This window comes from Lagopus muta, chromosome 2, assembly GCF_023343835.1.
Source record: "Lagopus muta isolate bLagMut1 chromosome 2, bLagMut1 primary, whole genome shotgun sequence".
Taxonomy (NCBI): domain Eukaryota; kingdom Metazoa; phylum Chordata; class Aves; order Galliformes; family Phasianidae; genus Lagopus; species Lagopus muta.
The window spans coordinates 83,865,313-83,887,261 of NC_064434.1; the positions used below are offsets into that span (position 1 = coordinate 83,865,313).

General features: G+C 36.0%; 1 protein-coding gene across 3 annotated transcripts in view; it reads right to left on the minus strand.

Annotated features, from left to right (window-relative positions):
* Positions 1–2,640: 2,640 nt before the first annotated feature.
* PRKCE (protein kinase C epsilon) overlaps positions 2,641–21,949 on the minus strand; it is a 272,140-nt gene continuing 252,831 nt past the window's right edge. For 2 of the 3 annotated variants that reach the window (XM_048935852.1, XM_048935854.1), the window contains exon 15: positions 2,641–5,904. In XM_048935852.1, the coding sequence (XP_048791809.1) occupies positions 5,758–5,904 (147 nt within the window). In that variant the 3' untranslated portion in view covers positions 2,641–5,757. Of the gene's footprint in view, positions 5,905–16,098; positions 16,129–21,949 lie in introns of those variants that run through there. The other variant, XM_048935853.1, reaches the window with a different exon arrangement.

A 21,949-nucleotide genomic window follows, 5' to 3' on the forward strand; every position in this document is an offset into this window, starting at 1 on the left:
ATCACTGACTTGTTCACCCATCACATTATGCTTTTGTCTAGCTTTATGCCAGGTGCTTCGTCTGGACACTAAGAAAACACACTGAAAGCTTTGCTGAAATCCAGAAAGATTTTATCAGCTGGCTTCCATTGTTCAGCTTGGTGGGTAACCTTGTCATAAAAGGAAATTAAGTTCATTAAACAGGACTTTCTCCTCGTGAACCTGTGTTGGTTGTGACCAATGATTGCATTGTCTTTCAGGTGTTTTTCAGTAACTCTCAGAATAATTTTCTCCCTAATTTTGCCAGACATCCAAGAAAAACAGACAGGCCTTTAATTACCAGGCTTTTCCTTCTTGTCCTTCTTGAACACTGGGACAACATTCACTAGCTTCCAGTTGACTGAGATCTCTCCTGACTCCCAGGACTGTAGAAAAATAATTAAAAGAGGTCTCATGATGACATTTAGACAGCTTTTTGAGCACCCTTGGATGAATCCCATTAGGCCCCATACTTATATCCATCCAGCTGGAGCAGAAAGTCCCACACATTTGGGATTGGCTAGGAATTTATTGTTACTGCAGTCACGGTCCTCTGAATCAGAGCTCCAGGGTCCCTGGGCCCATAATTCTTGTTGAAGACAGAGGTGCACTTTGTGTACCTATTTATAAAGTTTGTCATTCTCATTAAGTAATGGACCAACATAATCTCTGGTCCTTCTCTTGTTTTTTTGTTCTCTCCTAGTTTACTGTACTGCTTCAATACTAACTGAGCATTGGAGGCATGAATTTTCTCCCTGCACTGGCTAACAGCTTCTCTGTAGAACACAATGTTATGTAACCTCATTCCCAGTGGCCATACAATTTCTTTTAGCACATATGTTCCAAAAAGTTCCCTGCTCAACTAAGCCAACTGTCTGTTCCACCTGCTTGAATTCCAACATTTTGGATTTGCACTTTGCACTTAAGAGGTGCACTTCAAGAGTAGCTGGAACTGTTGGACTCCAGTGCCTTCAAAAGCAGTTTCCCAAGGGACCTTGCCAACTAGTTCCCTGAGCAGCCTAAAGCCTGCTTGGTCTATATCCAGGGTTGAAGTTTTGGTGGCCACTGCTGACCTATTTCCTATCACCAAAGATTTTAATCTTGACTACTTCACAGCCACTATGGCTAATATGGCCACCAATCACCACTTCAGACAACAAATCTAGGTGGGTACCTTCCTTTTAGTACCTGCATCAAAGTACATCACCAGAGGTGTTTTAGGAATCTTCTGGACTTGTTTTAACAGTTTTATTTCCAAATCTTGCACTCGATCAGCAAGCATAAAAACTCTTACATGCATCACTTGTGTTCTGGAAACCTCTAAGACATTAGTTATGGCAGTAAGAGAAAAATCATATGGACTAATACATTTGGAGACCAATTATGCCTGTTTTTTTGCAGAGTGATTTTTAAGTCCTTTAGATGCTTTAATTTTGCTAAACATACTCTGAAGATCTTACATAGCTGTTTAACTGGCAAAATCTAGACAACAAAGCCTATGCTAATGTTGTCCATACACAGAATTCAGAATATGTGCATATATGGGAACTGCTGAATCACGGCCTGAACCTCTGATTGACCACCTGAGGCAAGCAATGATTTAGCTACAGGAGCACAGGTGAAGGCACCTGTGCTATCAGAAAGGTTGGAGCCTGGTTCCACCTCTCCTACATCCCGTTTAAGTGCTGACTGCCACTGAGGAAGGATCTCTTCCTGGAGATCACTCCTCTGGAGAATATTGCAAGCCTACACCATCAGTAAACATTTTCCATTTATTATCTTCCTGTTGTGATAATCTTACTTAATCTAAAACTCTGTACACCAATTGATTTTACACCTCTGTACACTTATTGACTGTACAGTGTATAATAACAAAAAACTCAGTGTGAAGAAAACAAGTGAAGGATTAGACAAACTGCAGTGAATAAAATAAAGCATACTTCCAACTCAGGAATATATATTTTTAAGGTTATCTGGTCTACCTTCAAGTGGTAAACGACTCATGCTGATAGCTGGTTTTCTGAAGCAAATGTTAAGAATTTTAGACCATGAAAACTGAAAGAATTTGGGGTTCAAATCAAAACACAATGAAATACTGAAGTATTTCAGATAATGTCACATTGACAGATTAAGTTATATAAACCATTTAATACAGTGTCTAATTAATTAAATCTCTAATTAAATAAATTAGACTTACACATACCATTAATCCTTCTATTCAGTGAAATGGAAGACTAAAGTAGTCTCACATGTTTGCACGCGAAGTGCCTTACTGAGTTTCAACAATACAGCTAAGCAAAATTTTGGGATTAGACTGCTAAGAACTCAGCAACCATCACTCAGCTGGTAAACACATAAAAGTCTCTAAACTCACCTGTTCAGTTTTGGGGGCAAATATTATATTGCCCAAGATAAATGGTTCATTCACTGTTACCTGCATTTCTCTTGGAGTTTTTAGTTCTTCACAGATGAATTTCTTAGCAAATCCTCCCTTTGCCAAACATCCACGCCTAAAAGACAAGCTCATGGTACTTTGTACAACACGTAACAGGAAAAATATTCATCCTTCATCTTTGTTTCTTCCTCATTAGGAAATACTCATGAAGACTTTGGGAAAAAAAATAAGATTTAACATCATTGTATTTATTAGGTTTTGAAACAATACACATTCACATCCTTTTGAATACAGTACATTTGGCACAGTAATAATGTTTACGATGAAATAACACTAATGAATGGCAAGAGATTCAAATTACATCCATAAGAAAAAAAAAAACCTGTACAAATAAATCCTCACAATAAAAAAAGCCTACCCCTCCTCCCCCCACCTTCCCCCCAAAAAACTGAATACATTTTATATTTAGCCAGAACTACTCTGCACATAATTTAAGAAGAGGTAATTTTTAATCCTTTTTTGGAGAGAATTATTTTTCACCCTATAGAGAATAACGTGTTTCTCTTTTTTTAATAAGGTTTATTTGGAGGGAAAACAAGAAACGATGGATTCTTCATAATCATTATTATTATTAAGAGTCTTTTTGGCATTTTGCACTCATTTTACAAAGAAAGAACTGGAAAGATTCTACAGAACAGGCAGAAATGTAAATGTCCATTTTTAAGATTTATCTTTAAAAAATGTTCTAGGTAACAGACAAACCTTCTGATGTAAACCCAATGCAGAGGATCTAACTAATTATATTGAAGAAATATCTGCCCATGCAAAAGTTTTTATCTCCTTGACTTTTCTCTTAGCATCCTACCAAATAATGCAGGTGTTGAGGCCTCTTGAAATACAAACATTTGCTGCTTATCTCTGTGTTAGAAATGGGAATACACCTTACTTTAAAAAAGCTTTCTGGGATGCTTTTATTCCTTCAAAATAAATGCTCATAGTTTTATGTAAAGGCCTCGTGTTGTACAAACAGTAGTGCACTATTCAATAACTTGCCTTCCTAGCCAGTCTACTCACCTATGGAAAGGAACACTTCAGCATTGTGATCAGTTCTTGCCTGGATGTCAAAAGCTAACTGTGATGAGAAATAAACAGAGCCAGTAGTGAGACATGAATTGATGGGCAGTTCTACAATATATTTCTAAAAGAGAAAGAAATTTAAACATTGAGATGATGAAATCATTAAAATGTTTCTGTGCTGGTACTCAGCTCCAGAAGCTAGTCTTTTCCCAGTACAAAAGATCACTGAAGATAAATTAAATTAAACTAAAGGCTTGATCCATTATTACACCTGTAGGCTAGACAACACATTAATTGATATATCATAATATTTAATATTTCGAAATCATCATAAGAATATATATAATAATTACACCTGAGTTTTAAAAACAAAACAAAATGGAACTGAATGTTGTCATCAGTAACAGGCTATGAGCAGCCAGACGTAAAACTGACACAAACTAACTCATCTGCTTGAGACCAAGATTATCTCTTAAAGCCAATGATTCTTACTTTGTCCACCACGATTTGTAACATTCCTTCTCTTTCCTAGCTCTATCATATCATAATAGAGTTGAAGAGAACTATACAGGAGATTTAGTATAGCTTAATATATGTCTACATCTTTTTATAACAAAAACCTCATCTCTCTGACAGTAACTTGAACCAATACACATACAAGAGTATTGCACATGGACATTATTATAATTATTCTTTCATAGACTAACATTTTAATAGTATGCCTGAACATGCAGCAGTTGATACCTCTATATTCAATGAATTCCACAGGCCTTGCAGCAAACACTATATACAAAATCTCACCTGTACAAAAGGCAAAAAAGCTTTTTAGTGCCACTTTGCCAATCACAAGTATATATATTTTTGTGCAGCTGGAAATCCATGTGCAACAATTAAAATGGATTCCAATGACCGCTCACTCAGTCCAGTAAAATATATAATAAAATGACCTCAGCGATACATGTACACAAAAAAAAAAAAAAAACAACCCAAAAAAAACCTCCCCAAAAAAACCCAAACAAAAACAAAACAAACCACAGGGTACTCCTGGAAATATAAGTACATAACACTGTTAGCGTATCTACAGGAGGTAACTTCACATTAGTAATATTGTCCACATGAGTTACCATTTCAATTAATACACAAAAAATTCAATTTACAACTTTCAATAATGTCAGTTTGTAATGTTTGATCTTCAGTTTTTCAACACAATTCCACAAAACGCATGTGTAGCCTTATTTTGTGTCTTCTAAAAGCAGTTTTCTTTTTAGATTTCAAACATAAAAAACAACAAACACAGTAGTATTATGGTTTTGTAAAAGTGTGCAAAAGTAACACACTGCTGAGAAAATAAATATAAATAAGAAATTATTTATCAACTTAGCTACAATGGAAAATGCAGATTTACAGTGTTTATAATTAACTTTTAATGTCAAATTAATTATAAACATTTGCAAGCTTGCCATCACATTAATGGTTCATTTAAATGGATATTCAATTTAATAACATGGATCCAATTGCCTAAAAACTGTAAAATGCCTATATATAGCTGTGTTAAAGCACTATAGGCTTTTCATTCTTTAGCCCTTTAATATCTACCCACATAGGATCTTTCTTTGAATAAAATTTCAGTTATCTTCATTACTCTTCTTATTCCTAAAAGTTTTCCATACATTTTATGAGGAAATTCACTGAAAGTCTGAATTGATGTACTTCTTCTTCTGGACAGCTTTATTTTATGTCTGTACCTCACCTCAATAAGACATTCATAGTTGAGGACTACACCCCAAAGAATGCAGACTTCTTCACTGACTGAAGGGTAAGTAATACGTGACTTGTTCCACATTTGAGCACAGATCTCACAGTAACCACAAGTGCAGAAGAAACAGGTCTCACCTTCTCAGCTTAAATTCATACAATTACATGACATGATCTGTTAAATCACTTTTAATAGCATGGCTCCATTTTCCATGAAAAGATGCAATTTTGTCTTGTGAGGAGATCTTTGGAATAATAGTTGCAAATATACGGCAGTGTGTTACATCTACAATTTCTGATACAAAATTGTTTTGCATTGCTTTGTGAGACAGAAATTAAGAGTGCTTTCATGTCAGAAGATTAAAGAAAAAAAAAACAATAAATATATACTTAAACTGGGGATATGGGCTCAGAGTAAGAGAAGTAGTTCTTGATCTACTGAGTCTCAGTAATCTGACGATCTCTTCAGAATCACATCTTGCAGCATGATTCATCTGTCAGCCTAACGATGTCTATGGCAATAGCTCTTCTCCAAAATAAGAGAACCCTTTAAATTCTTCTTGATTGATTTGTTTTATAATTGTCTCATCCACTAGAGTTAATACCGGCTCTTCTCGTGTAAAGTCTTGATCAAAGTTATTTACATCCCTTTTGGTTTTCTGAGAAGAAAAATACAAACAAGGTGAATGGTAGAATAGCACAGCAAAATAAAATGTCCTCTCCCTGCTTCCCCAACCCCCAAAGGCTGAATTTTATGGAATGGCTGAAATAAAAGAGGAGCTACTTCACACAAATAATAACAGACGTATGAGAGAAGCTACAATAGCAAGAACTATAAATGAATTCAGGAGAGGCCAGAGAAGCAGTACTATCAATGAGTTCCCAGAGACTCACTGGTCTCTGACAGGCGAAGGAATAGCAGTATGGTGATAAAGCAGGAAGCTGAGATTAGGACTAATTTAGAAAGGGTTTTGGCTTAGTTGGTGGCTGTTTCCTCATAGATTTGAACACAATGGTATCTCATCTGAGAGGCAGAGAGTGAATTTGATTTCCCCACAATATACCCAACTCTAATTTAACCATTTCTGTGTATCTGGATATATTTGGCTTTAAAATTAGATCACAGCAGATCTCAGCCCAAAATTTTTGAGCTCAACATTGAGAAGTCCTAATGCAGACTAATGTAATTCAGAGCAACACAGCAAAGCACAGAAGTCTAGCTACAAAGAAATCCATCTCAGAGCTCTCCCTAGTTTCAGTGGCACCAGGATTTCTCCATGGAAGACTAAAAAACCTTGGTCTTTCAGTAAATTTGGCCCAATGGATTGCAATTGGACATGCTATGAGTGGGAGAAAGTTTGTTAACTAGAGACAGAATTGAAAAGGCTGGCTCATTTTCCTTAGGGCACTCACAACAGTAACTATCTGTAACCACTTGCATGTAAAGAATATCAGGCCATGGGGGAAAATGTTCCTTAAAGTCATTGTTCTGAGACCTATACCATTCATATTTTTCATGTTAGCAGCATATTTCAAGCATGTACAGGTTCAGGGAATTGGAACAAATATTTTCCATTCCCTTTTTTGTCTATCCTTTCTCTTTATTTCATGAAATCAGACTGACACTTAATGGAGGCACAACAGCACTGTAAAAACCTACTTTGTGTCCATACTCCACGTCTAAGATGAAGATGATACCAGAAATAGAATAGCTATCTGTTGTGCAAAGTTAAATGATAAACTCATCAAGAGGTATGTCACAAAGGATGACACATGATGTATTTCAAATTGATACACTGATGAATTCCAAATGGGGTAGAGGCCTTCTTTCAATGCAGACAAATTTTCCTATAAATTAGATATATTATTGTATTTTCTTCATTAGATCTGCCTGAGGCATACTTATAGCAAGCACCACCTGTGTAGTTTGTAAGCTTATAACTATAGAAAAAAAAAGAGACTGCAAACCAAGTACTTTCTAAGTACAGACAATCAAAAATATACATTTTCTATCTTCAAAGTTCCACTAAAAGGAAAAGAATATAGACTTTAAAAACATTTATATAAACATATGGTTATCTTGTCTATATTTGTAATATTTACTTTGTACAGAAATTTGCATACAAAGTGTATGTGGCCTACTTTGAACTGCATAAAAAGTAAGGGATATAGCTTAGATTTTTTATTTTTATTTTTTTCAAATACTGCAAAACAAGAAAAAAGGAATTTTGAATTATATTACATTTTAACTATGCCTGCATTCTTCCTGTTCGTCATGTCCTACCACAATATTTTCACACACTCATACAATGAATTTGCTGCAAGTATTTTCACTAAAGCAGAAGATGGTAAGTGAATGTTTGTAAAAAGTAAAATTCAAATTCAGATCTGTAGCTTCATGCAGGAGAAACTTGCTTATACTCACACTTTAACCACTAACTATTTGGGGCAAATACGCTCTACAATGGCTGAAAACAATTTCATGATATATGAATTATATTCAGTTTTTCATACTGAACATATTTGGCAAAATTGTATTTATTCAGTTTTTCATACTGAACATATTTGGCAAAATTGTATTTTCTTTCTGAAATTAAAAGATTAAAATGAAAATTTCCCAGATTCCAACTGGGGCAATTAATTGATAATAGCTACTTTTTTTCCAGAACACCATCACTGAGATCTATTAAGATGTTAAGTGAAAATGAGTGCAGGTGAGTACTTGTAAAAATCTAAATCCTGTTGATTACAAATAATTGCACTTCCAGAAGAACTCTGAATCGCAAACACTTCTGACACAACAAATAAAGGAATTTACTTAGATTTAAAAGCCTAGCATTACTTTAAGACTGCCTTCAAGGAGATATCCAAAGAAGGAGAAAAATATTTTACTCTCTTAGGAGAAACTCCCTATCTTTTTGGCAGCACAGATACAAATCAACCAGCTTCTTAACAGAACAGGTAGGAAATGATCTGAGGTTGCAAGGATATACTAGCAAGCCTCTAACTAACCAACTGGTCTAGTGAGATTAAATAAACTACAGAGTATAAAATTGAAAGGATTAAGCCATAAGTCAAAAGGTAGAGGTCATAACAAGGCACTTTTCAAAGGAAAGACTTAATTGAGAAGTCTTCCTTAGTGACTGAGGCAGTTTCTTCTTGAGGCTATGGCTATTTTGCAAGGCTCCATCCTCTAAAATGAAACAGGTCTGGCTACATTTCTGCTAACATTGCTATCTTCTTGTACTTGCACTGTGAATACTCTACAGATCAACAGCATAGTCAAAATATAGTTATAGCATGAGGGCTCAACATGAGGGTATGAAGGGCTGTGGCTGTCTCTGAGCAGAGAAAAGAAAGATGATCTGCAAGGTAGGCAGAACACATGATAAAATAGACTATCACTATTATCCAACTTCAAATATTTAAAAAAAAAAAATCACAAAGTGCAAAAGTCTTCAGATTGGCTAACAAATGCATACTAAAAAAGCAGTAGTTACATGGCTCTCTTCTTTTAGCCAAGAGCTCCTGAGTCTTTGCGAGATATTATTTTCATGTTTTCAAATGTTTTTCCAGATAAGACTTCTTAATTTCAGATGACTGAAGAAACAATTGTTATTAGGAAACAAGAACCCTTCTAAATCACAACTGTCCCCAACACAAAAGCATAATTTGGCTTCATATTCTATTTTTAAATCTTTTTTCCTTAGCAGTGTGAACACTTCATAGGTATCCCATCAGAGCATTGACCTTGTGCATGACCAAGTTATCTTGGGAGACTTGACGAATCTACTACATCTTGCTGATACTATCTGATCAGATGAAACACTGTTACGCCACAGGAATAGATCATCATGATTTAATAAATATTAATATGATCTCATCATTAACATAATCTCATCAAGAATGACATTTTTAAGTCAAAGTCATGTTTTATTCTCTTCACAGATCACAGTTTTGTGCAAGGAAGTAGAGATATTAGAGCTTTTAGAAGACAGTCTTTGTAAAATATCATTTCATAGAATCATAGAATTGCTCAGGTTGGAAAAGATCATCAAGTCTAATCTCAACCTAACCATGCTACTCTAACAACCCTCCGCTAAATCATGTCCCTGAGCACCACATCCAAACAGTTTTTAAACACATCCAGGGATGGTGATTCTACCATCTCCCTGGAGAGCCTATTCCAGAGCTTAACAACCCTTTCTGTAAAGAAGTTTTTTCCTGATATCCAACCTAAACTTACCCTGGCACAACTTGAGGCTATTTCACCTAATCAGCTTTTTCAGTTTTCCAGTACAGATTTGGAGAAAGACTGTTATTTAATGAGTAAAAATATTTTTTACCCCTTAAATATCTTAATATAATTATGAAAAGATTAAAAGGAACGTAATGTGCTATTAATAAGCACATATTAAACAGCTTTTTATCAGACCGTGTTAATTTTCTCCATAATTTCAATGAAAAATTAATTTTCTACATTCAGTCACAAACTGAAGTTTAAAAAAAATTCAGAACATGTCTTATAAGCTCTCCAGCATCAAGGATTACCAGCCTTTTCTGTTAAAGATTACTAAGTGACACTATATGAGTTCCAACAGAGAAGAAATCTAAGTGTTTTTAGCAACAAAAATACATTAAGAAGGCTAGAACTTGCCATTCATTTCATTACTCTTCTGAAGCAAATGTGAATGACAAAGAATCACTGGAATTGAAAAGCTGCAGAAAGCCTTGCACGTGGCAGAAGGTGGTCCAAACCAGGGAACTCAGCAATGCCTGAGCACCTCCTCAGCACCTCCACAAGGCCAAGCCAAGGGGCCTGATGGACTCTGATATCTGACAAGGATTAAATTAATTCTACAACTTGGAGGCACTAGGAAGTATGTGCCTTTATTTCATTATTCTGTTTTGTTTAATTTGCAGAGAAGTACTGAAAGCCTTTCAAGTGCTTTGAATCCTCAATGCCTCCACTAAATTGGGCTGGAATTGTCCAATGAGTTCACAGGCAGAGAAGATGAAAGAAAGATTGGAAGCTAGAAAACAATACTGCCACAAAAATCTTATTTTGTAGGAAAATCAGACTAAAATACAAATTTAAATGACGAGTTAAATATAAATTTGAATTAAATATAACTACAAGAATCGTTAAGTCAATTTGCATGGTTTTTTTTTGCTCAGTTAAATAGAATAAAGAGTTAATCCAGAGCAGACAGTTACTATCAGCAGGAGAGGTAAGGAATGGTCAGTATAGCAACAAACTAATATGTTAGTAGAAAAAATTATTGTATTTTTCAGTTAAGTTTATCTTTTGACATAAAACACATACAAAGCTCATCCATGGTTTTCACAGTCTCAGATCCTGTCAACACTGTCCTTCAGATACACTGGACTTTCTGTGTCACTGTATTACATACTTTATCTTTACTGCACTGCAGTTTGCTGCCAGGGGCAGTGCTTGACTCCTCAAGCCCACAGTGAAATTCTGGACTTCGTCATTCTGGGAAACTCTTCCAGTGCAGCACATGGTGACATCAACTGTGCACCAGACATGTCACAGACACACTAAATTTGGGCAGGATGTTGCTACAACTTTTGCTGTGCAGCTCCAGGGGCACGGGACAACAGCATAGAATGAACAGGATGGGCAGCAGGAAGTGAAAGATTTACACAGTATCATTCAATTTTATCCAGAATTTTGCTTCACTGAGAAATGGTTCTAGGTTTGACAGTGTCGCCAAGAAGTCCTTCTTGCTTAGCATTTTGTTTCTACCAGCAAGATTTTCAGATTATTTTTAAAGACAAATGAAACTAAGGACATAAGACAAATCAGTTTGAAGCACAAGGTTATGTGGCTACCCTCACATCTATATCACTGTCCTCTCATTTCCCTCTCTTTATTATGAAAACAAAAACCTCAGCGAGGCAGAGATTAATGCACCAATGAGTGGATTTCTTTTCATAAAGGTGCAACAGCTTCTAGAAAGTTGAGAAAAACCATAATGAGCACTCACTTTCACATATAATTCATACTATATATAGAAATTCAGCACAAATACTGTGAAAGAAATAGACTAAGAAGCAAAATACTTCAGGTTTATCTTTCTGTTTCTCCTGTTGATACCTCTTCACAGTATTTGCATGCACAGAGAGGTCATATGAGAATTCTAAGTATTTTCTAGAATGTCTAATTTGAGAAGATAGGAAATGCAAGCTATCAGAATAATTGTAAAAACATGTATTTTTTATTTAGTATCTCCATTTCTCTATTCACATGACAAAGAGTTGCAATAGATCGGACATAAACTACAGTGCATCAGCTAAAGGTTATGATGATAAAAAAAAGGTTTTTAATCCAAGTAGTTTTCATACAAATACCAACATTAATTACTTCCAAGTAGAGGGTGAGATGTTGTGCTTCTAGATTATTTATTCTTTCATTAGATGTGAAGGACACCAAATTAAAAGAAAGAAATGGATAACAAAGATATTCAGCAAAGATTTTAACAGACAGGCAGTATTTAGAAAGTATGCCAACCTATGTAGGCTGTAATCTAGTCTGTTATGGAAGTACATAGACATTTAATAAATATCAACCTAATTCACCAAATTATGAATTTTAAGAGGAATATTTTCTGACCCAGGAAACTGAAGCTACATTTGTATCAAAACAGTATGTATTTTTCCTAAGAAAGTAAAGTGGGTCAGGAGGGAAGGAGGAATAACCTAAAGAATTAGAAGACAGAAACATTTAATGATTATATCGCCAGGATGCCAACCATAATACTTCACTTTCACACAGCCTTTTTCTTATCCCATAAGCCAAAAATAAAATAATGCAAAACAGCAAAGCAAAGAAGATCAAAGCTCTGCAAGTTCAGTGACAATCACTTTGTGCTCACAGTCTAGGCAATGAACCTCACCCATAATAAAATGTTGTAAACCATTGTACCTTATGGCTATACATGGCTATGGGTTTTTGCTCAACAGAGCACACAGCCCTAAAAGTGTACATACTAAACTTGTTTTGTTCACAGCCTGATTGCGAAAGCACAAGACTTTCCTCTGTTTAAAACATCTGAGAAGACAGAATTCACAGGAGCTGCACTGGAGGCCATTACTACAACTTCTTGCCCATGGTCATCCTTTACCAACAAGATCCACCTCATCCGTCTTATCAGAGCTTGTTTCCTTTTCAACTTAATCCTGACATAACTACAGCACAGAAGCTATGCGATGGTAGAAAGCATGCCTTTTTTAGAATGAAAAAAGTTGCAGGGAAAAATGTCAACTTTTGCATTTCTGCTTTTCAATTTTCACCCTAAAAGTAGGTTTTTGAGGATTTAGCTACATGGGAAATTATTTTATATATCTATGTGGAGTGGGGAGGGCTTAGGAGAAGAGAAAGAAATGGAGCAATTCTATTTAAATGCCCTTCATCTGCACAATACAATTACTACTGCAATTTAATGATCCTCTGCAGAGCAGGTTTTATATGGGTGCCTCTCCAGTTCACATTTTATTGGCAGGCCTCCACCGAAATCCTCAGCTGTTCTAAGGTCACTGTGTCCTGGCACACGTCCAAGGTTAGACCATTTTTGGTTGTGAGCTCCTGAAAGTGTGTTTTAACCATTGTTATTGCAGCTGTGTTATGGCAGTCAGGGCAGGTGCAGCTGCCACATGCTGAACCACCTGCTGCCAAGTCCTCATATATACCTGTAGAAACTCTTACAGATCAATAACACTTCAATGCAAAGCAATAAACTCAGAAAATGGAGCTGATTGGTTTGAAGAAAAAGGTGTTGCAGGAGGATTTGCAAGTCAAGGGCAAATCCTGGGTAAAGGGTCTTAGAATTCCCATGGTTTCCAGGAGCCATTTGATAAATCATGGAAAAAAATATAAAATGTGGGAAGTCTAGCAGGGCAGTGAAATCACAGAATAGCCTGGGTAGGAAATGACCATAATGATCATCTAGTTTCAACCCCCATGCTACATGCATGGTCACCACTCACTAGAGCAGGTTGCCCAGAGTCACCAGACCACATTTGTTCTGTAAAGGATCTATAGTGCATAGAAATATTACTTAGAGCATAGCAGTCACAATTCTGCTACAGAATCACAACAGTTTTCACAATAATCTTAACATTTTTTTTCACTTCAGGCACTTTAATAATGAACATTTTGACACTACTCTTGTAATTCTTGTAATTCTTGTGATTTACAAGAAAATTGATGAATGCGATGCCAAGTGCTGAGATGCAGCGAAAAACTGTAGTGAAAATGTAATGTGTATTAAAAAAACAATAACAAACAAACAAACAAACACCCATGACAAAAGTCAGAGAATGTTGAGTTTGGCAGGGAGGTGACCTGGTCTAATCCCTGCCACAGCCACTTGCCCAGGACCAGAACAGGCAGCTATTTAAGGTCTCCAAGAAGGGACTGTCCAACATTTCTGAGCAGCCTGTGCCAGTGCTGCCGCTAGCACATTAAAAAAAACCCAACTTATTAATTAAAAAAAATATATTTATATGTTCAGATGGAGTCTTTTCTGTTCCAGTTTGTGTCCAGTGCCTCTCGCCTTGTCACTGGCTACTTCTAAAAAGAATCTGGATCCATCTTCTGACTACAGCAGGCCTATGCTGCACAAAATGTTGGGAAGTCATCCATGTCCTTCTCCATATACTGCTCATATAGCTACTGCATACTGCATATATGTTCATGTGTAATACTAAAATTACTTTCCTAGTTTGGTAAATAGAAAATACCCTATTCACTTAGTCCTCCTCTAAATCACTGTAATTTTAAAAATTAATTTTCACAAGAATGAAAAACAAATGGCTATTAGTTTAATTGTATTGCTACAGATTGTGGGGAGAACTTACAAGCTTATTCTGCTTTCCATGGGTTAAGCAAGCACAAAAAGAAATCATGGAGATTCTAATACTATTCAATAGGTGGCTGATGTAATTAGATATTGCAGGACTCATCTCTGCCATGTATCCTGATTAAAACTGTCTGACTTTCCAGTGTTTTATTTCATCTACAGTCACCTGAACAATGTTATCACAGAAAAAAAAAAAACAACAAACAACAAGTATATTATGAGAATCTTTCTGAACATATTATGAAATTATAAATATATAGCAACATCATGTGATTCTGAGCCCCTCCTTCATAAGTAGAAGACACTAGATCCAAAGTACCACTGTTCAGCATGGAAGGTAATAGCAAGCATGTGCAGTGGGAGCCTTATCCCCACTCTCAACTACACATTAAAATGGGACAGTCTATGTCCTTTTATCCTTTTTTTTTTTTTTAAATTATCTTAAACAGAGAAGTGGTATTGCAGGTCTCACTGTATGCAAATGGAGAAAGCTAGACAAGAATGGCTGAAGACTAAGACTACTGAATAGTCTGCATGAATGTGCAGTATCTCACTGTCACTTTCTGAACATGGTTTTATTAAAAGTTCCCAGTAAGATTTAGCAGAGTTTGTAGTGGCAGGGGTTTCATTCTTGGTTCTGCTACTTATCTGTATTAAACTTCTGCAATTTTCTCCTCACTACGGATCTAATATTCTTTCTATATTTAATCACCTTTACATGAATATATGTGGTCTCTTGATTGTTTCTCATAGTGTACTTAAACAGGCTTTTGCACAGCAGGTACCTCATCTTGCAGGGAACTTGAGATGTTATTGGGGACCTGAAGGCACAAATATATTCAGTCAATTTCTCCTTCTTCCTATTCTTTTCAATGAAAACACAATCCTTCAGAAACTCATAGGCAATCAAGATCTTAAAGCTGTCTTTTCCTATACTCCATAACCCGCAAATATTACTTACACGAACACAAAAATAAAATGTTTCTGTTTAAACACTTAAGAATGTACTGTAAGTAGCTGTGATAATGCAATTTCACTTAATGGTTTAAATTGTTTTCTGAAAATAGGACTAGAGAAGAGCGTAGCCAAGAAGTGAAACAAAATCTGTCCTACTCTGAGGAAGTCTGAAAGGAAAGCAGAAACACTCTGGCTGCTTATCATTTCACTGCAATGGGCAATAATTAAAAAATATATGTCTAACAAATGGCTAAATGCCATGTGTCTGCCCTGCCCAGACACATTACTGGACCCACTGGTGCAGGATACATTGCTAGTAGTTCTGCTACTACTGCTCATGACCACCTGCTGCTAGCTGAACTGAGATGATGAACTTCATCATCCACCAGTTGCCAATGCTTCTTATTAGCAGTGAAGGGCCAACACTGGAACCAGTAGCAGGAAAGTGGCACTTTTAGGAACCAGCTCACATGAAATACTCTAATTCATGACACCTTTTGGCAGGGCTAGCACGTTGGACTTCAGCAGCTATAAAAGTTTATAATAAGAAGGCTAAGTCAACCCACAACCATTTTTCTTTAGTTTTTTTTTTTTGTTTTTTTTTTTTTGAAGGATTTATGCTAGCAGTTCTGACAAACATAAAGTCTTCCCTGTTCCCAAACGTTTTTTTTTTGTACACTAATCTTAATTAACACAGAGTCACCCTTAGAAGAAATCTCACTGTTTTCCTGTTCCTAAAATGCCTGCAGGGAAGTGGGAAATAATGTGCAATGTTTAACAATGGTATGTGAGTATCTGAGGTCTCAGGATCCCACTCTGGTGTTTTGTCTAAGCAGTAACACTTCATGCAAAAGCATGCAGGATAGCCCCTTGCGTGCCCACCTGCTAAATGCTCATTGCCATGCAGTGATGACCAAATGGAAATATATTATGGAACTGAAGGGACACCTCAAGGTTATTAGGCCTAAAAATGGACCTACCTTGATATTTTCCCCATATTGAAGGCCTTACCTTAAAGAGGGACATTCACACTGAAGCAAACTTGAAAAGAGAGAACATTTATACAAAAAGAAATTTACTTGGCCTGTAATTTCCTACGTCCTGCTTGGTGCTACTGAATGATACTGCATTTTACAGGGCTTCTCCCCCACAATGCAAAGTCATAATTCTGCATGAATGACAATACAATCCACTGTCACCAAAAACAGAGGTGTGCCAAAAAAATCCCGAAATAACAGTATAATGACTTCCCAAACAAGTGTAAAAACCCTCACTAAAAACTAAAAATATGTTTGCCTGTTAGCTGTCACGTGTGAAAACAGATCTGAAAACTTGGGAAGACTGATGAGTCAAGTATCCGGCTCATATATTTTGAAGTTTTCTCCAGAAATGTGGTCCCTCTTTAAGGATTCCAGCCATTTCTCACAGTCAGCAGATGGCTGCTGCAGCATTCTAAACACACATCTGTCTCACTGAACACTTTTTGGGAGACATTCAGTGAGACACCAACCTATGTATGAAGGTGCGGCTTCTGCCTGTTTGCCTGTGCAAGCAGACCAGCTGCACGCTCTGTATGCATTTGTATTTACTGTTTCTTAATCAGTTCTCAAACACTGTGGACATCCAGCTTGACACATGTCATAAAAGAAGTGCTTTTGAATTTTTTCCGGTTTTTCACTCATTTGGGAGAGAGGGAAAAAAAAGTTATCAGTGCTCAGAGACTCCAGTTGTAACACGATCATTGGCTAGTACTAGAATTTGGTTTTTGGGATGATTTTGTGTCAAACCTTTGCTGCAGCGCAAAATTGAAAGAGGGCAGATTGCTGGTTGCTGGCATCCTTAAGTCAAGACTTAACAAGGGAGTTTAAATTTACAAGGGAACTGCATACAGACAACGTGGCCCAGAACGTGATAACTAAGGGGGGAGGGATTTTGATAACAGTTTGTGTTTATATTAGGGTTACAGGAGATAAGATACATGTAAATTATTGTAGGAAATTTGAGACTGAAGATCAAGATGAAATCTGTTAACACTGAGGTCTGGTATAGCAGAGAACACTCTTCCAAGGGAAGTGCCATGTGTTCCACCAATTTAAAGCCTGGCTGATCACGAGCATTTGGATTTTAAATCTTCTCAGTCACATCTTTTCACTGCCACAAAACTTTGTTATGCTACTATTACCAGAGAGTGGAAACTGAGGCACAAAGGTGTTAGGTGACAAATCCTGGGCCACACCATGAGTTTCTAGAAAAGCTGTTAGCAGAACTTATCTATCCTGCACTTCTCTGATCTCTGGTTATAGTTGCCAGGCCAATCCTCTACCAATCCCCTAGTATCAGAACTGAAGAAAGAGCGTACAAACATTCAGAAAACATTCTCAGTGATATAATGGCAGGAATGGAAGAGACTGCAAAATGAAGAGAATCAAATCAGATTAACTATATGGGCCCTTTTGGCAGCAGCTGCTGCTATTCAATACTGAAAGATAAAGTCCTGCAGTAGATTATCTTGCCCATCATGTCTTTAATGCTCTTCAAGAAAGTGAGATTTAAAAATGTAAAATCAAGAAGTTATGAACACACGGAGAAAATTAAAACAATATATTGTTCTGTAAAAGCTGCATGCTCACAGTAAATCATCATAATGCAATTACTTTGTTAAATTCATCTTCATACAGCCACACTAAGATTGAATTGCCACAGGCACTGATAAAGCCATTAGAGATGAAACTTTGGCTTAATTGCTAGAAGGAAATACATATGGCAAACATCTGTTTTACCAGCATTTTTTTTGCCCTCTGACTCAGAGTTTCAGCTTTTTCATGTAGAGGATGCCTTAGTCAAAGCCTCAAATATCCCCAACTTTGATATTTACAAACAGGATACATAAAAAGGACAAGACTTCTTGTTTTTGTGTGTATAAAGGGTTGACAGAAAACTCAGCCTGGAAGAACAGGAATGGACAGCCTGGGAGGCTATCTTTGCAGCACAGTGCCTAACATCTTCCTATGTCTCACAGTTTCTCACAGCATACTGGGCTATTGTGACCAATGGCATAAGAAACATAAGAATAATTTCACTGAGCACATCTTGTTCTACCAAAATAAATAAATAAATAAATAAATAAATAACTAAAAATCCCACAAAAGAACAAAACAACACATGAAGAAATTGAGGCTTACATGATGCTATCACTTCAGCCAAATCAGTGAAATTTGGTGTAGTAGTGTTCCTGTGCCCCTGCCAAGTGGAACTGGAATATTACACATTTGTATCAGCCTGTAGGCTGCCTGTGCACATCTCTGGGTGAGCTTCCCTGTCTGATGTTAATGGCATCAGCTGGCTAGCTGTGCTCTCAGAAAAGGCAGAAACAAACAAAATTTCTTCAGGAGATCTAGAGCAATACGGAGAGAATTAAGGTAAAAGCAAAATATTCCAAAATAGACTTTTGCTTCACTTTTTCAAACATAGGCTTTTTCAATAAGTAACAACATGGGACAATATAAGTTTCATAAATACGCATTCAAGGCAAACAGTAATTTGTTTCAATCACTATTTTTAATGTATGTTTTATTATTTGTTATGGGATAGACTGAATCATTCCATCATGGCACTAAGCAAGATCTACCACAACATTAAAGACTTTAGCAAGAAATCAATAGAACGTTCCCTTGTTTTCATTATTAATATTGCAAATGTGCTTTTAAAATGAAAATAATCTAATTTAACCAAACATAACCAAGGAAACAGGAAAGACAGAGAGTAGAGAATCTCTGAATACTACCAATGCCTTTGTGGTTCTTGGGCAATAAAACCATATTGGAAATCATAGCCTGGTGTTATGGCTAGTGTTATTCTGGTGTTATGGTTAGTGATTTGGGAGATTTACTTCTCTGAATGAAAATATTTTCAGAAGAATGTATGGGCCAAAATACACAGGAATAAAGTGCCTCAGAGGGAGTTCTGTCTCATAACAAGTGCTTTGGAGAACAGATATCTGCCTGTACTAAAATGGTACTTCTTTCTTGCATATGCAATTACAAATCTGTGTCTGAATTAAGAGCAGCAGGGAAGAAAAATATTATTAAACAAATGCTAAAACAGTCTGTAAAACTGTAAGAATTATGTTTTAAGAACAGTGGAAATAATCTGTAAGAGATACTGTCAAGGTCACTGGTGCTTAAAATAATAAATATCCTCTTCATATCTCCTCAGTGTCTGCTTAATTTCTAATGTACATGTTCATAGCTATTACCTTTTCTATAGCAGCTTAACCTTTATAATAGCTCCACATGGGAGAAACCCTTAGTATAATAAACAATAATATATAGAAAAAGTAAATCGATTTTGTTCTGGATTTATGAAAGGAAGGGCTGGTACATAATATGCATCACAGTACAATGCTTTTTCCTCTCTTCATGTCATCTTTTCCAAGTCACTATGCTGGAGTAGCAGTAAAACCCTTCACAGCAGGTGTCAGGGACACCAAATCTGTTTTCATTGTCTGTACTTCCTAGCACATCGTGGCATTTCATTCCCATCACTTCTTAGAAAACTAAACTTAAGCCAATTTTATGAGTGCTCTGCTCTAGGCTCTCTTGTAAGCTTTCAGAAAATACAGTCAGATTTCCAAGGATCTTTTGGAATTCAGTAGTTTTCATTCCAAGGCTAATGACAGTTAGGAAAGAAATTTCAGCCTCCAAAGAGTCATTAGAATCACCACATCATTCCCAAAATAGGAGGACATTAATGATATATTTCTGGTATAGTGAAGAATATATTTGTATGCCTCCACAGTATGAATGAGATTTAGAAATAACTTTCAAAAGTCTGACTAATAGTCATGCTGTATTTCTTCCAAGTACACTTGAAAAATTCAAAGCTCAGGCTGGCAGAATTGAAGAGACATAACTTGAACTATGGAGAAGCATACGTGTAACAGTACCATGTGATACAGCTTTTTATACAACCTATTGTTTCAGAGCAAGGAAAAAAAGGTAAAAGAAAGGTTGTTGTGCTAACCAGGGAACCCACACATTTTTGGGATCACAAGAGTAGTGATGCAGAACTGAAGCAACAAATATTTGTTACCACCCTAGCACCTCTATGACCTCCCTTGGCAGATTATTCCATTGTTTGATGAGACCTCAGTGTTTGACCACTTTCCCTAATGACTTTAATTAATCAAGGTTTTACATTGTCCACAACTCGTCTGAATAAATCCTATGTTTTATATTTTTAAAGTGTATATGACACAGAAATTATATTTCCCCCCTTAGTCATCTTTCCTGTCGGGTCAGAAAATAGACTAATACCTGTGTAAACATACGCAGTCTTGCATGAGTAGATTTTTACAGGTGCATACAAATACCAGTTTGCATGCATGCATTACTACATATATGTATAACGTTATTTTTTCCCTGTACGTATGTGCACTCACATCTAATGTAAGAATGCCTGTTTTCTGAGTAATTTGGCCTCATTTGTAGCTGTATTCATAAACCTAGGCTTTCCTGAACATAAAATTAAATATATTTTTTGTATCCCTTTTTAATGTTAGAAGTCACTTTGAAATAATCAACAGTCCTTTATCAATACTGAAAGATGTTAAAACCCCCAAAAAAACATTCTAAACACATCATTACTTATGTTCAGTTAATCCATAGCTATAGAACTGTTGCATTCGCCTTTCCAAATCAGTGAATCTCAGGGCTACTCCCACTACTGAATTTAGAGACAAACTTTCCAAGTAGATTTTAAAGTAGAATTTAATTTATTGGCTTTAAACATCTTACCTTTATTTTTCTTTTTTATTATTTTGCAAAGCAATTTCTTCTAGCTTGCCAAGTATCCCAAATCACCTTTTCAGCACTTATAGAGAATTGTTCCCAAGAATCCTTTACAATTTCTGAGGTTGCATCATTAATAATTAGATTTGCATGATCTTTCTGTCTGGGCATGTTTCAATTTTCAACTAATAAAGCATTGAATGTTAAGAAGACAAGCAAAAATTTTGGTATAATCTTGGTCAAAGATTTCTATACAACAAAAAAATCCAAACAGTTGTAAAATTTATATAAGTGGTATAAAACAGTTGATGGATCATAACAGTGTAACTATATAAACTATACCCTTTCTAAGTACAGAACAGTTACTAGTAAAACTGATAGGATGAGGTCACCAGGGAAGTTATTATAGAGAGAAAGTAGACTACAAACATGAAGGTAATAGAGCTGCCTCTAATACAAACTACATGCTATCTAAATTTACCACCATAAAATAAGAGTTCAGAAAAAAATAAGCATACAGAACCACTAGGCAGCAGGAATCAAATTTACTAGAAAAGTTTACATATACAATTTAGACATAAATAGCATAAAAAAACAGTGCTATTGAAGCAGCCTGAAGAAAAATGAAGAAAAAGGTGTAAAGATGTATTAAACCATCCTAATAATTGTTAGAGAGCAACCAGCTGTTTCAAAATTTTACCAAGAATTATTCTGAAATAATCTGAAATCACTATTAAAATGGAAATATTCAACCAACATATCAATAAAGTAAATAGAAAAGGAGAAAAGAAACAAAACAGCAGGTATGAATAAAATAGGAATAGCTTTACAGAACAGCAGCAGTGAAATAATTACCAGAAAGAGATAGAAGTTGCACTGAGAAGGCAGAAGAATAAAAATACCTGATACACCAAATCCCTCCTGACTTTTAAGAGCTACCACCATGAGAATACTTATAAAAATAATGTGGACATTATCAGAATATCTATTGTCAGAGTGAATTTGCATCTTTGATCATCAAAGGAAAACAGCCATTAAACAGAAGAGATGCAAGGATTCTGAGACTTATTAGA